The sequence below is a fragment of the Hemiscyllium ocellatum genome, chromosome 3 (assembly GCF_020745735.1).
Source record: "Hemiscyllium ocellatum isolate sHemOce1 chromosome 3, sHemOce1.pat.X.cur, whole genome shotgun sequence".
Classification (NCBI taxonomy): Eukaryota; Metazoa; Chordata; class Chondrichthyes; order Orectolobiformes; family Hemiscylliidae; genus Hemiscyllium; species Hemiscyllium ocellatum.
Window position 1 is genome coordinate 32,417,849 of NC_083403.1, and position 15,155 is coordinate 32,433,003.

Genomic DNA, 15,155 nt, shown 5'->3' on the forward strand with positions numbered 1-15,155 from the left:
TATTCAGGGCATACTGATCCAGACCGTCCAATCTCTGGATAGCTAAAGACATGCTTTTCATCGCAATGACTCCACAGGAATTATCAGAGAAGTTTACACTTCTTGGCAATTCACATACTCCCTGGAATGCTCCAAACAAATACGTGTCTGAGTTTGACTTTCTGTGAATGACTTACATGGGTAATTACCCAAGAAATATTCGATGGGAAAATGTCGTCTAACTCCTCAATAACTATCTCTAACTCCTCGATAACTATCTCTAACTCCTAAATCACACTCTCTGACACCTCCGTTCCAACCTTCCACTCCTCCCAAATCCTACAGCCAAAGTGTCCTTTATTTGGTTTTACAGGACTTGCTTAGCCTGCCCCTTACCTATTTGCCTCACCTGCTTATACCCCTACATGTTTACCCATTCACCCATGCACTCCAATGGATTTACAGCAAAATTCTGGGAGATTTAAACTTTACTTGCCAGAGTATGTAAAAAGGTGCCTGGCTTTTGCCTGGATTCTCTCCATGACTCCCTGTGAGGATTCCTGCCCTCACTGAGTTTGGAGCAATCATTCAATGCAAAATCAGCCAGGAAGGAAAGTAGGTAAATTTTGTGGTCAGCATTGATTGGTAGATTTGGGCCAGTATGGAAATCCCTTTCACTCATTTCATCCACTCTCTTTCATCTCTGATAAAGAGGCAAATACCTGCCATGGGACAGAATTGTTTGGTTGTTCTAAATTTGGCTATTTTCATGTGTTTTTTTTTAAAATTACATTTTTATTGAGTTCAAGAAAAAGGTTCTGAGGGAGACTAGAAAAAAAAAGCAACATTTTACAAATATTATCCTGCTCATCTGAGTTATTGTACATTATCTTCTCAAGCTACTTCCAACTATGGACTGTTTGAATTGCTTATTGCATACTGTTTCTTCTCTTCCTCTCATGTTGTATAAGTTTGGCTGGTGCAATGGTTAGGAGTATTTACGTAGTTGATTTTAGCTGAGGAATTAGATGTGTAGGGAATTGATGTTTTTGGAAAGGTTATGTGCATTGCTGAGTTATAAGACCATACGGCATAGGAGCAGAAATTAGGCCATTCAGCCCACTGAGTCTGCTCTACCATTCAATCATGGCCGATAAATTTCTCAACCCCATACTCCTGTTTTCTCCCTGTAACCCTTGATCCCGTTAACAATCAAGAACCTAACCATCTCTGTTTTAAATATACTCTTAAGTCCACAGAGTGGTTGTGATTCTTCATTCCAGTTCCAATGATCAGAAACAATTGCTTACAGATATTTTGCCCACACATTTGTGAGAGGGGTTGGGCTAATTCTTCATTAGTAAATGGAGGAGGCCTCTTGTTATGTGTATTGAGAGATATACTAGGCTCTTTGTTAAAGTGGGAGTGCTGTTGTGTGTTAGAATCTTGCAGGAATGTTTTAGGTTTGAACAAATTAACCAACCATTTAGCAGTTCAGTGCTCAAATTTCCACAGGTGATGCATGCAATAACTGGTCTCCACGCCTTTCACCACTCGCTCCTCCATGATCTACTGGCATGGATCTTGTTTCTAAGCCCCTTCTGACTGCTTGTCTCTTCAGGAATTTATTTTCTTCACTTCTATCACAAAAGAAAGCTATCCTTCGACCGTGAAGGAGATGATTTATTTGAGATGGGGCCATCCTTCGGGTAGAGCCTGGAAAATCTTGCAAACTAGGCTCCCCTGTCTCATGGCACTATCTGGCTTACATATTAAATGTAGAATATAACACTGAAGCATTCAGAAACATATTTGTGACCTCTACCAGTGATTAATCCTATCACTGAGTGGCTGGGCATTTTAGAGAGCAGAAGAGAAAAAGATAGAAACCATTTTTGCAGCCTCCTTTGATTATGTCAAACAAAAATGTGGTTACGTGATATGTTTCCATTCCAGTGCACCTTCAGCAGCAGTAGCATTGCACTATAAATAAACCGTGGCACTGAGTACAATCGGCCATGGTACATTCCCTACGGCAGTGATAAATATGCAGAACCACCACAGGCCACTTCTTGCCTTCAAAAGCATATGCCTGTGATTTATGCACGACCATCCTGTATGCCCTCCTCTTGGGCATCCACAAAGGTCCATGGGTGAGAAGAGTTTGATTGAAATCAGTACTCTCGGGCACTGAGAACCAAATTACACATACACACAACTAATGGCCTGAACTGGAAGTGACTCTATAACCCAAACTGATCCATAAATCTGCCCAGAGTCAATCAGGTCTTAAATGTGATGATTGCAAATTAAAATGGATGAACTGTACTCTTGTGGCTGAGGATGAATGTATAGGACACAGCCTCATTTAATTTTCTTACAACAAGCATCCAATCCAGACATTGAGAGCTGTGATTTCATTGGTGTTGATGGATTTGGTCTTTTTTTTAGGCAGTTTAACACTGATCATTTCAACTAAATTATAAAATGTGGCTGTTTTTCTTTCATCAATTGTTTTATTCAATGCTTAAATTCTGTCAATAATGTATTATTCACTGCTTATTGAAAGATTGTGTTAAATGAGAACATGCTTAAGAGCGCATGTTTCTGATTAACAATTTTTTGTAAGTGCCTTTATTGTTCTGATTTTATTAAGTTATTTGCAGTGCAGTGATATTTAGGTTTGAATGTGTTACCATATTTCTGCTTGCTTACTTTGGCACTGATTTACCTAACTTTGAGGAAAAAAAACAATTTGTGTCAGATATTTAAAATGTTTTGTGATTTTAATTATGTACCAGATACATATGTTATTATAGAATTAAAATTAACCTATAAATACGATAGAATGATGACAGGTTGGGCATGGAAGAGGGAGTGGGATAGAATGTGTTGAAGCATGTTGAGCATTTTTTTTCCACACAATCTCTATGGTGAGTATTTTTTAAAACGTCACGGGGGTGAACGGCCTCAGAGATGTCCTGGTTCCTTCTGTAGGCCATGGTAATGTCTTTTTAGTTGCATCTTAGAAAATGCAATGGAACAAATCTTTTCATATTTATGCAAATCATGCCTTGTTACTGTTAGTTACAAATTCTCTTTTTGATTATACTACCCAAAGACATTATTGGTCTGCTGCTGTTAAGTGGTTTAAAATTTTTTTTTAAAACTAAAACTTTATTTTGTTAATGAAATTTTATTATTTTAGTTTCTATGACAACTACATTTTATATGCAAGTTGCACGTTCTCTCTTTGGGCATCTCCATCTATAACTTCTACAATTCTGCACTCTGGAATTCTACCATTAGATGAAATCTCACAACCTTCAGATCTTGTACTTATTCCTGTTCAACAACTTTCATTTTATGTGAACATAATAAAGCATTCCAAGGTGTTTTACAGGAAGTGTTATCAAATAAAAATTGACAACTGGATCACATCAGGACAAGTGATGGAAAGATTGGTCGAAGAAGTTTTTTTCAGAGCGTCTTAAAGATAAAGCGAGAGGCATTCAGTGAGTTCTAGAGCTTGGAACCTAAACATCTGAGCGTACAGCTGGTGTTAGAGAAGGGATGACATCTTAGAGTGGACAAGAAGCCAGAATTGGAAGAGTGTAGAGCTCTCAGTTGATTGTGGGGCTGATGAGGGTAATAAAGTTGGGGAAGTGCGTGTCTCCGGAGGGGATTTTATAATCAATTTGTTGTTACAACGTTTGATTCCTTTTGAGTTTTGACATCTCTGCTGGTCATAACAAATTTTAAATTTAACCACTGTGGTGAAATGGTTAACAATATAAACAGTACATTCTTAAGATATGTTTGATTTGGTCTTAGAAACAAGTCAGCCACGTTTCTTTAGTCAACAAAAAAAACAGTTTTATTCAGAATAAAACTTATTCAAGCAAGCATTCACAAAACTACTGGCAAAATATGGTTCAGACTGTACAAAGGAAGATGTAATATATATTCCAACAGCCCAAACTTAAAATGAAGGCAAATATGGGTAACAGACCAACTGTGCTGAAAATGTGTTGCTGGAAAAGCGCAGCAGGTCAGGCAGCATCCAAGGAGCAGGAGGATTGACGTTTCGGGCATGAGCCCTTCTTCGGGAATTCTGAAGAAGGGCTCATGCCCGAAACGTTGATTCTCCTGCTCCTTGGATGCTGCCTGACCTGCTGCGCTTTTCCAGCAACACATTTTCAGCTCTGATCTCCATCTGCAGTCCTCACTTTCTCCCAACAAACCAACTGTGGTCAACTATACCTGACAAAACACATCAAACACCAATTGCAGTCAAGACAGAGCCCATTTCCAACATTGGTGCAATTATGGGTTATCAAATTTCATTAAATCTTCACAAAGGATTATGGTTTTACACTTTGTTTGACTAAGTCTTGTAAGTCATGAACTGCACCAAAGAGGTTCAAGCCGGTTACCTTCCATTCCTGAGGCTACATTCCCCTGGATATGTGAAAGCTGAACATTACTTAATCGCAGGCACAGCTCTACTTTTTCAAGAAGAAAAATCTTCAAGAAAGGGCATGGTGGCTCAATGGTTAGCATTGCTGCCTCACAGCGCCAGGGCCCTGAGTTCGATTCCAGCCTCGTCTGTGTGGAGTTTGCACATTCTCCCTGTATCTGCGTGGGTTTCCTCCGGGTGCTCTAGTTTCCTCCCACAGTTACAAAGATGTGCAGGTTAGGTGGATTAGCCTTGCTAAATTGCCCATAGTGTTAGGTGCAGTCTTGAGTCTCCAACTGTACAAATTCTGTGTAGTTCAGGTGCTTTTTCAGCAATCCAGTTAAGTAGTTATTTTCCGAATAGAACTTGCTTCTGTTTCTATTTGTATGCCCCTTGCTATGACCTCCCTGAACTATTTTGAATGAAAACCTTGCAACAAATACTACCTTGCAACAAAAGTAGACAGTGCTAGGAATACCCAGCCAGCCAGGCAGCATCTGGCTAGAGAATGAGAGGTTATTTTATAGACTCTGGAGCAGTTCTCGCAGATTGGAGGGTGGCAAATGTTAAAAAAGGAGAGACAGAAGAAACAGACATTTTCAGACCAATTAGCTTAACATGAATAGTGGGGAAAATGCTGGAATCTTTTACTAAAGGTATGATAACAGAACACTTGGAAAGAATTAGGGGAATGAAACAAAGTCAGCATGGAATAATGAAAAAGAAATCATGCTTAACTAATCTATGGAATTTTTTGAGGATCAATTCCAGTAGGTAAGGGAGAACCAGTGGATATGGTGTGTTCGGATTTCAAGCAGGCTTTTGATAAGATCCCACAGAAGAGGCTAGTGGACAAAATTAAAGCACATGTATTCAGATAATATACTGACTTGGATTACAAATTGACTTGACAAACCAGAAATAGAGATTGAAAATAAATGGGTCTTTTTCCAGTTGGCAGTTTCAGATTTATGGGTATTGCAGGGATCAGTGCTTGGATTTTAGCAGTTCATGATATATAAATGACTTGGATGAGATAACCAAATGTAATATTTCCAAGTTTGCTGATGACACACAAACAAGTGGAATTAAGTGAGGAGAATGCAAGGAGGCTTCAGGGTGATCTATGCCAGTTAAATAAGTGGGAAAATAAGTGGTCAGATTCAGTACAGTATGGCTAAATGTGAAGTTTTGCACTTCAATGTGAAAAACTAAAAAAGGCAGAGTATTATTTAAATATTGTAGTGGTTCTGTTCGCCGAGCTGGAAGTTTTAGTTGCAAACGTTTCGTCCCCTGGCTAGGAGACATCATCAGTACTGTGGAGCCTCCTGCGAAGCGCTGCTTTGATGTTTCTTCCGGTATTTATAGTGGTCTGTCCTTGCCGCTTCCGGGTGTCAGTTTCAGCTGTCCGCTGTAGTGGTTGGTGTATTGGGTCCAGGTCGATGTGTTTGTTGATGGAGTTTGTGGATGAATGCCATGCCTCTAGGAATTCCCTGGCTGTTCTCTGTCTGGCTTGCCCTATGATAGTAGTGTTTTCCCAGTCAAATTCATGTTGCTTGTTGTCTGAGTGTCTGGCTACTAGGGATAGCTGGTCGTGTCATTTCGTGGCTAGTTGGTGTTCATGTATGTGGATTGTTAGCTGTCTTCCTGTTTGTCCTATATAGTGTTTTGTGCAGTCCTTGCATGGTATTTTATAAACTACATTAGTTTTGCTCATGTTGGGTATTGGGTCCTTTGTTCTAGTGAGTTGTTGTCTGAGCGTGGCTGTTGGTTTGTGTGCCGTTATGAGTCCTAAGGGTCGCAGTAGTCTGGCTGTCAGTTCTGAAACGCTCCTGATGTATGGTAGTGTGGCTAGTCCTTTTGGTTGTGGCATGTCCTCGTTCCGTGGTCCATCTCTTAGGCATCTGTTGATAAAGTTGCGCGGGTATCCGTTTTTGGCGAATACCTTGTATAGGTGTTCCTCTTCCTCTTTTCGCAGTTCTGGTGTACTGCAGTGTGTTGTAGCTCTTTTGAATAGTGTCCTGATGCAGCTTCGTTTGTGTGTGTTGGGGTGGTTACTTTCATAGTTTAGGACTTGGTCTGTGTGTGTTGTTTTCCTGTGTACCCTTGTGGTGAATTCTCCGTTCGGTGTTCTCTGTACTATCACGTCTAGGAATGGGAGTTGGCTATCCTTTTCTACTTCTCTCGTGAATCGGATTCCTGTGAGTGTGGCGTTGATGATCCGGTGTGTTTTTTCTATTTCCATGTTTTCGACTGGGAAAACACTACTATCATAGGGCAAGCCAGACAGAGAACAGCCAGGGAATTCCTAGAGGCATGGCATTCATCCACAAACTCCATCAACAAACACATCGACCTGGACCCAATATACCAACCACTACAGCGGACAGCTGAAACTGACACCCGGAAGCGGCAAGGACAGACCACTATAAATACCGGAAGAAACATCAAAGAAGCGCTTCGCAGGAGGCTCCACAGCACTGATGATGTCTCCTAGCCAGGGGACGAAACGTTTGCAACTAAAACTTCCAGCTCGGCGAACAGCACCACAACAACAAGCACCCGAGCTACAAATCTTCGCACAAACTTTGAATTATTTAAATATATTGGGTCGTGTGCAAGTACAAAAGGTTCTGGGTGTCCTGGTACACATAGTCAATGAAAGAAGGCGGGTAGGTGCAGCAAATAATTAGGAAGGTAAATAGTGCATTGGCCTTCATTGCAATAGGGTTTGAGTTCTGAAGTAGGGATGTCTTATTATAGTTATACAGGGTCTTGGTGAGACCATGTCTCGTATATTGTAGAAACATAGAAACTAGGAGTATGAGTAAGCCATCCAATTCTTTGAATTTGCTCAGCCACTCAATGTGATCATGGCTGATCCTCTATTTCAATGTGATCATGGCTGATCCTCTATTTCAATGCCATATTCCTGCTTTCTCTCCAATCCCTGATAGCTTTAAAATCTAAATAATTATGTATCTCTTCCTTGAATATATTCTGTGATTTGGTCTCCACAACCTTCTGTGATAGAGAATTCCACAGGTTCACCTTTGAGTGGAAAAACAATCTTTCTCATCTCAACTTTAAATGGCCTACCCTGTATCCTGAGACTTTGTCCCAGGATTCTACAGTCCCCAACCTGGGAAAAAAAATTCTCTGCATCTGTGTGTCCAGCCCTGTTAGAACTTTAGATATTTCAATCAGATCTCCTCTAAACCTTCTATACTTCAGTGAACACAGACCCAGTTGGCTGATAACACCTGGTAGGACAGTCCTGCCAGCCCTTCTATCAGCCAGGTGAACCTCCAGTTCACTCTGTCAATGGCAGGTATATCCTCCCTTAGGCAGGAAGGTCAAAACTGTACACAATATTCCAGGTGCGGTCTCACCAAGACTCCCGTATGACTGAAATAAGACATCCCTACTTCTGAATTAAATCCCCTGAGAAGAGAGTCAGGACCAGAATTTTTCAAATGAGGATGAGCTAATTGCACTGAGGAACTAATAGCCAGTTTAAACTTGAAAATTTTACTCTCATTTTCATATCCACTGCTAAATTTCGGCATCCACTTTTATAATGGCAGTTATCTGTGTAAACCCATCTCTGCTGTCACCACATTCACCCTTTTGTGGTACGCCTGCACACCTTAGCTGAGGGGTTTCAGTACATGGAATGTTTGTTGGCTACTGTGTAGGCCACCGTACTTGAGGCAGGCTGGATTTATGGTCAGGACAAGGCAAGCAAAGTTTATTCACACTACAAAGCTTCCACTATCTATATTCAGAATCTATTTAGAAAGAGCCTGTTTGAACTGCCAAAAAAAAAACAAATTCACAGCTGTCCAACACTGCAGCAATGTCTCCTGATAAAAACACAGTGACTTTATAGAATTTTACAGACAGGATTTGTTCATCCCATTGCACCTGTGTCAGCTCTTCAAACAAGTCACCCAATTTAGTCCCATTGTTCGCTGTTTCCCATAATCTTCAAATATTTTGACCCTTTTAACTACTTAATCTACTGTCTTTTGCTTTTTCTTTCTTGATGTGTTCCAGATCTTATGGACTACATGAAGACTTTTCTCTTCATTTGTCCCTCTGGCCTTGCCAAATATTTTGAATCTATGATCTCTGGTTTCTGATCCATTTGCCAGAGAAAATAGTCCCTTCCCACTTCCTTTATGAGAACCCTTGTCAATTTGAGAAGTACATACAAGATTCCCCTTTGTTTTCTATTGCAGTGGAGGCTGAATCAGTGGATTTATTTGAGGATGACTTGGACTTTTTGAGACACAAGGGAGCGGACAGTGGAGTGGACTAGATCAGTCATGTTCTTATTAAGTGGCAGAGCAATCTAGAATGGCCCACTAGTGTTGCTAACTCCAATGTTTTTGAAGTGAGCAATCCTGCATTCTGCAATCTCCACATAACTGAAGCCCCTTCATCTCTCATGTCATCTTGATAAATTCCCCCTGTCCTCTCTCCCAGGATTTGATCTCCTTTTAAAAGTGTGATGTCCAGAATTGTATTGAATGCTCCAACTAAGGTTTAACTCATGAGTTAATAAAGTGTTCTCTTCAGTCCGTTAAATGCCCCTCTTTACAATGTTCAATTTTTTAAAAAAGAGAATGCTTACATTTATGTAGAACATTTCATGACCAGCAGATGCCTTAAAATGCTTTGCAGACAATGATTATTGATTGAAGTGTAATCACTCTAGTTGTGTAGGAAACACAGTCACTAACTTGCATTCAACAGTCTGACACAACCACAACATTATCTGTTTGAGAGTGTATTTGATAGCAGGAGCTCAGCCCTGCTCTTTATTAAAATAATGCTACTTTATGTCCACTCTATCTTGATTTAATGTCTCTTCTGGAAAATGGCACCTTCAGCATCACAGTGTGTTGATTTTCATGCTCACATTGCAGATCTCAGTTTTCAAAATCACAAGAGATGTGGACAAAGTAGATAGGGAGAAACTGTCTCTGCACATAGTGTGGGGAGGGATAGGCTGGCCAAACAAGTCTGTAGTTTGGTGGTTCAACTGGCTTCAGGCTGATTTCAATAGCTTTTTTGTTGCTTTGTGGTCAAGACAGTTTAAAACTGCAGATGGATGAATGTGTTCTCCTGGATAGACAGCTATGGGCTTCTTTCTTCAAAGTCTGTGTTACAAATGGACAGAGAATGCAAAATAGCAGACAAGACTCAAGGGTTTGCAAGTTAGGTGGAGAGATTGGCCAGAGAGACTCCACTTAGATCATCTCCCTACATTGTTATCCTCAGTTCTGCTCAGAAAATATGTGCTGAAAATGTACAAATAATTAGCTTGTCAAGTGACCTCCCTTCACCAACTCAGCCAACGTCTTATTATCTCCAACAGTGGAATACCTCAGATAATTGCCATTAATGTCTTGCTAATGAGACAGGAGGTTAAAGTATTTCTCACACCCCGGGAGTTTTTGATGGGTTCCTGCTCCATCTCAGTAGGGATTGTAAAGTGGAACATACAAGTAATGCAAGTTAGGTGGCCATCTTGGCTGATCTAATTACTTTTAATCTTTTTTAAATCCGTATTGATTTTTTAAAAGTTTGCCATGGCATTCATCTTCATGACAAGTGTGACGATATGCTAGGAAGGATTTGTTCTGGCTTGAAGAGTGGGTTATCAACCTGGTGCCAAGGTGACTGTTCTGTGGAAACAGAGTCAATAGCTTTCGCTTGTTTTTCAATTAAACAAAGGAAGCCTGAGTGGATGGAGTCAGGCTGACACAGACCCAGGGTTTTAGTTTTTCTTTCAGTTGTTGAAGTTTGGGTATTGGAGTTGAAGCTACTGGATACAGCTTTCTCTCTGCTGCTGCAAACAGCGAGAGTTCTCTCTCTGCTGCTATGTTTGTTCTTTAAGGTTTTCCTTCCAGACTGGAAGAAAAAGCAAGTGAGGGAAATCTCATTTGCTGAATTTGCCTTCACCAATGTTGTATTTATGGGATACTGCATGGAACAGTGGAGGAGTGGTTAAATAATATCCTATTTAGTTAAGTATTTCAATAGAGTTAAAGTTTTGCCAATTCTTTTTTGTTCATATTTTAACTGTGGTGTAAGAATTAAGTGTAGTAGTTTGACCAACTGATTCACATCAGGAATGCAGTGCCTTATACTTGCCTTTAAATAAAATGAAAGTTATAGTCTAGGCTATCTCCTTGATATACTTTGAGGGGGCTTGGTTCTGTCCATAACACAATAGGATCCAGGCATAAGTTGTAAGAGTGATATTAGCAAGTTCCTTTTCACCCAGAATGATTAGTACCTACTGTAACCTGGAGAAAACAACAGAAGCAAGACTCTGCAGCAGGATACTGTGGGTTATTCTGCTGGATGATCAGAGATGGGCCTGATGGCCATCTATTTGATTATTTTGAGATTTTTAACTTATTAAAGTCCTATTTGAATAGATATAAAAGCATAATACAGTCATCTTGTTCAAATCCAAATGTCTCAAAAGATTGAAATTGGAATGCTTTTGGTGCCAGTGATATCAGTCATTGGGCTTGAAATGTTAACTCGATTCTTCTCCCCACAGATGCCGCCAAACCTGCTGAATTTCCGCAGCACGTTTAGTTTTCGTCTCAAAATAGTTATTTGTTTTGTATGATTGTTACAAACCCTAATTATAAGAGTTTAGAGAATTTTGAAGAATGGAATTTTTTAAGCAGGCTGCACTACTACTCAACATTCAGTGACTTGATAAAAGCAAATTACTGCCGATGCTGGAATCTGAAACCAAAAGAGAAAAATGCTGGAAAATCTCAGCAGGTCTGGCAGCATCTGTAAGGAGAGAAAAGAGCTGACGTTTCAAGTCAGTTAGACTCGAAACCTCAGCTCTTTTCTCTCCTTACAGATGCTGCCAGACCTGCTGAGATTTTCCAGCATTTTTCTCTTTTGGATTCATTGACTTGAATTAGTCAAAGGGCAAAATCTTTTTTATATTTATTGTTTCTGAATGTTTACAATCCTTATTTTTAATCTTTTAGATGAGACTGTACCACAAATAAGGTGCTTTAGAGGTAGGAGGGAAGAAACTAAACATTAATCTCAAGATAGAGAGCGAACTAAAAGTGTGATTATAACAGTGGGTTTCATGGGAGATAGTTCAGGAAATAGTAAGGCAATGGAAAACTCATTGGGGAGAGGTTCTGATGCTGGGGAAAGTTATATTGATATCATAAACACAACCATGAAGAGACTTAAATGGAAGAGTGAATCTTTTAAATTGGAGTTGCTACAGGACAAAAAGCCAATATGGGCATTGCAAACAGGAGTGATAGACAAAGCAGGATGTGATACAGCTTTGTATATGTGCAGCACAGTTTTGAATGATTCCATCTTTGCAGAGATGATTGGAGCAAACTGGGTTCCTTAACATTGGGTTGTAAACTCCCAAGTAGCAATGATAACCATGGAAACTAGACTGTATTTTGACAGCTGCAAATGTGTTGCTGGTCAAAGCACAGCAGGCCAGGCAGCATCTCAGGAATAGAGAATTCGACGTTTCGAGTATAAGCCCTTCTTAAGACTCCTTTAAATGATTCTTTTTTTTTCCCTGTTGGTTACTGCAGTAGTTGACTGTGATTCACTGAGATCCAATCAGTGCTTCACCTACAACCTGAAAAGAGATTTGTGAACCTCCACAATTGTACAATATACCACACGCCCAATAGTTTTCACTTAAGGGCCATGCACAGTTTGAGAATTAAAGTCTCAGAATTGTTATTGTGCAAAAGGCTGCCATTTGGCCCATTGTGTTGACATAGGCTTTTGTAATGAGCGTTACACTTTGTGCCTTGCTTCCTGTAAATGCTGCGCATTCTTCCTTTTCAAATAATGGTCTAATTCCTTATTGAGTGTTTCAATTGAACTGGCCTTCTCCCTTCTCTGATTTTGAACTCTTTCTCTCTCCACAGATGCTGTGTGACCTGTTGAGTTTGTCCAGAATTTTCTGTTTTTAATTTCAGGATCCAGCATCAGCAATATTTGGTTTTTACCAAACACCTCCAGTTTGTCTTAACTGAAGTTCTTCATCCTCGGACCCATTCTCATGAACCTTTTATTCGCTTTCTCCAATGCCTTCACATTCTTCCTAAATATTGTGCAAAAGTTTGGGAATCAGTACAGTAGAGCATTGGACAGATGGAGTCTGATAGGAGAGGTGCGGGCAGAGATGGACTAAACCACAGCAGTGGACGTAGGCTGTGTTTTTGATGGAATTAATTTAAGATGGAGAATCTGTTTGGGTTAGAAAGCAGTTCAGGGTCAAAACTGTCTTTAGTCAGTGTATATCAAGAAAAGAATTTGCTTAAGAAATATTAATGGTTTATTTAAAGTTCCTAACATATGAAATATAGCTGTTTTTATTAAGAATGATTGTATCATATGTTAATTTGGAGTAAAGTGAATTTTGAATAATTTGGTTTTTCTGATTTCTGGGTGCATTCCTCATCTTAATTTAAAATATGTAGTTTTGTTTAATTGAACTCTCATCCATTAATTTTTCCAATAACATTAGAAAATAAGTAACTTTAAACTTTATAAACACTTAGGTTCCTGGCAAGTTTCTGAAATGCATGAAATCACTTTGTTTGGATGTGCGTTTTAACAGTTTCCTACTATGTTTTGAGCCATATAGAACCACAAATGGGAATGTGATTTTATGTTCTTCACATGCACTGTGGGTGCTCTTTGGCACCTGTCTGCAAAAGTTTTATTTTACGAGTGAGAACATTTAAAACCTGTTGATCAAACTGAGGAATATGCTTATCTATCTTAAATCTATGAAAATAGGGAAAATGCAGTTATCTATGGATTATATCACGGAGTATGATAGAGACTGACAAGATCATGTTTGTTTTAAAATAAATGGTGAAGTATGCAGCTACTTATTCTGAGCTACCATTTCGTTCGAATGTCCACTTACACAGGTTCTTGATTTTTCTTTCTCCTACAGCTGCATCGAATAATCAAAGCTGGGAAAGGTGTGAGTTCATCTCTTGATTTATGCCGTTACCATGGAAACGGGGCTTTGGAAGCCCTCCGCTGCTTTCCTACTTCTGAAGCCAGATCAACTCTGGAAAAGATTGTTTATGCTGTGACCAAATTCTGACTGGAGAAATCACACATGCAGCAAAATCAAACTGTAAGAGAAATGAATGGTTTGTACCGACAGAAATGTTGCAAAGTGATAGAGAAAGGTTCTGTTCTTTTTTAAAGAAATCACAGTGAAACAAAGCAGGTTTGCAATGTCTTTTCCCCTACCTCTCCTTGTATGCCTGTAAACAAATTTGCAGAAAGGTCAAACAGTTTTCCCTTGTCAAGCCAGAGGCACACTGGAGGCAGCAAGGGCAGAAATAATTAATGAGATTTGTTGCTGTGACCTCAGCAAATGGACAGGAAATAAGGCCGTATTGATTGGACACAACCAAGGATGGCGCCACAATGGTGGCCTGTGGTTTTCCCCTATACTTGGAGGACGGAGCTTGGGGCAGGCTCAGGGAGAGACTTAGAATGAGACTGCAGGTGTTGTGAGAAAACACTTCAAAACCTGTCTGATGGATCTGCCATGTCAGGATAATAGTCCAATTTATCACCGTGCAGGGCAATTGTAAGGATAAAGATTTAGCCTGGGGCTGTGCAAACAGTATAACAGCTTAAAAGATGGTAAATTGTCAAAGCTCCTACTTGTGAATTGTGGAAAAGATGGTTACTTGAATTAAAATGTTGATTTTTAAAAAATGTTATATGTTACGCATACCATATGATTTCTTTTCATCATCTTTTGTTGCTGTTGATTTAGGTATTCCCCATGTACTCGGAAAGCCCAGATTTAAAACTTTAGCCAAGTATTGTGATTAACTGTGTAATATAACAGCAGTAAATAGATACCGGTAATTTGTTTACTAATTGATCGAGTTAGTCAATGTTTATTAATTATGACGTGCCTGTTTTTCATCTTCCCAAAGAAAACCTTTTTGCGATTGTGTCTATGCCTTGATTGAGATATGTTTCATAATAAAACGCAATAAGCAAAATGTATTTCTCATGCCGGAATATTCTTTCTGTTAATTTTGCACCTTTGTCATGTTCGTACTGAAAAAGACATTTGGAAATAAGTCTCCCTTTAACCTTAGTACTTACAAAAGTCTTGCACAGTGAAGCATACAATGACAGTAGCAGTATATGGGATATCAAGTCTGTAAATTGACACTGTCTCTATTTTGTTCATAGAGATGATTTTTGTGGTTTGCATTCTTGCAACCTGAGAACAACGTTGACAAGAAGGCTGAGTTTACATAAATGGTCTGAATTGCGACTAAGCTACCTTTCTTCTGTGGTGTAATTACAGCCCAACTTTAATCTGAAGGCAGCTAACACAGCAAGCAGATTTTATTACAAAGTTCACTCAAATAATTAGCGTGTTTACCTTCTCCTGATTCCTTATAGAAAAGCATCTTCATTGAACTTGGGCTGCTTTTTCCAACAACTTTTGATACCCTCTCCACAGTGTTTGCAACAGACTAAAAAAGCAATTACAAAAAAACAGTTTTCTGTAAAGATAACTGGATGTCCTTACACAGTCAGGTATTCCAGAAGGAAATATGCCAGGTTGTACTTTTGTTGTAGTTTCCTATTTTATGAACAAAGATCAAGACGAGGCCACTTG

At 39.4% G+C, this 15,155-nt stretch overlaps 1 protein-coding gene across 2 annotated transcripts in view; it reads left to right on the forward strand.

The window, feature by feature from the left end:
- pdss2 (prenyl (decaprenyl) diphosphate synthase, subunit 2) overlaps positions 1-14,471 on the forward strand; it is a 182,068-nt gene extending 167,597 nt beyond the window's left edge. The window contains exon 10 of one of the 2 annotated variants that reach the window (XR_009647406.1): positions 13,443-13,494. Coding sequence is in view for 1 of the 2 variants with exons in the window: in XM_060856518.1 (XP_060712501.1) it covers positions 13,443-13,598 (156 nt within the window). In the remaining variant the exon portion in view is untranslated. Of the gene's footprint in view, positions 1-13,442 lie in introns of both variants that reach the window. The other variant, XM_060856518.1, reaches the window with a different exon arrangement.
- The last annotated feature ends 684 nt before the right edge of the window (positions 14,472-15,155 follow it).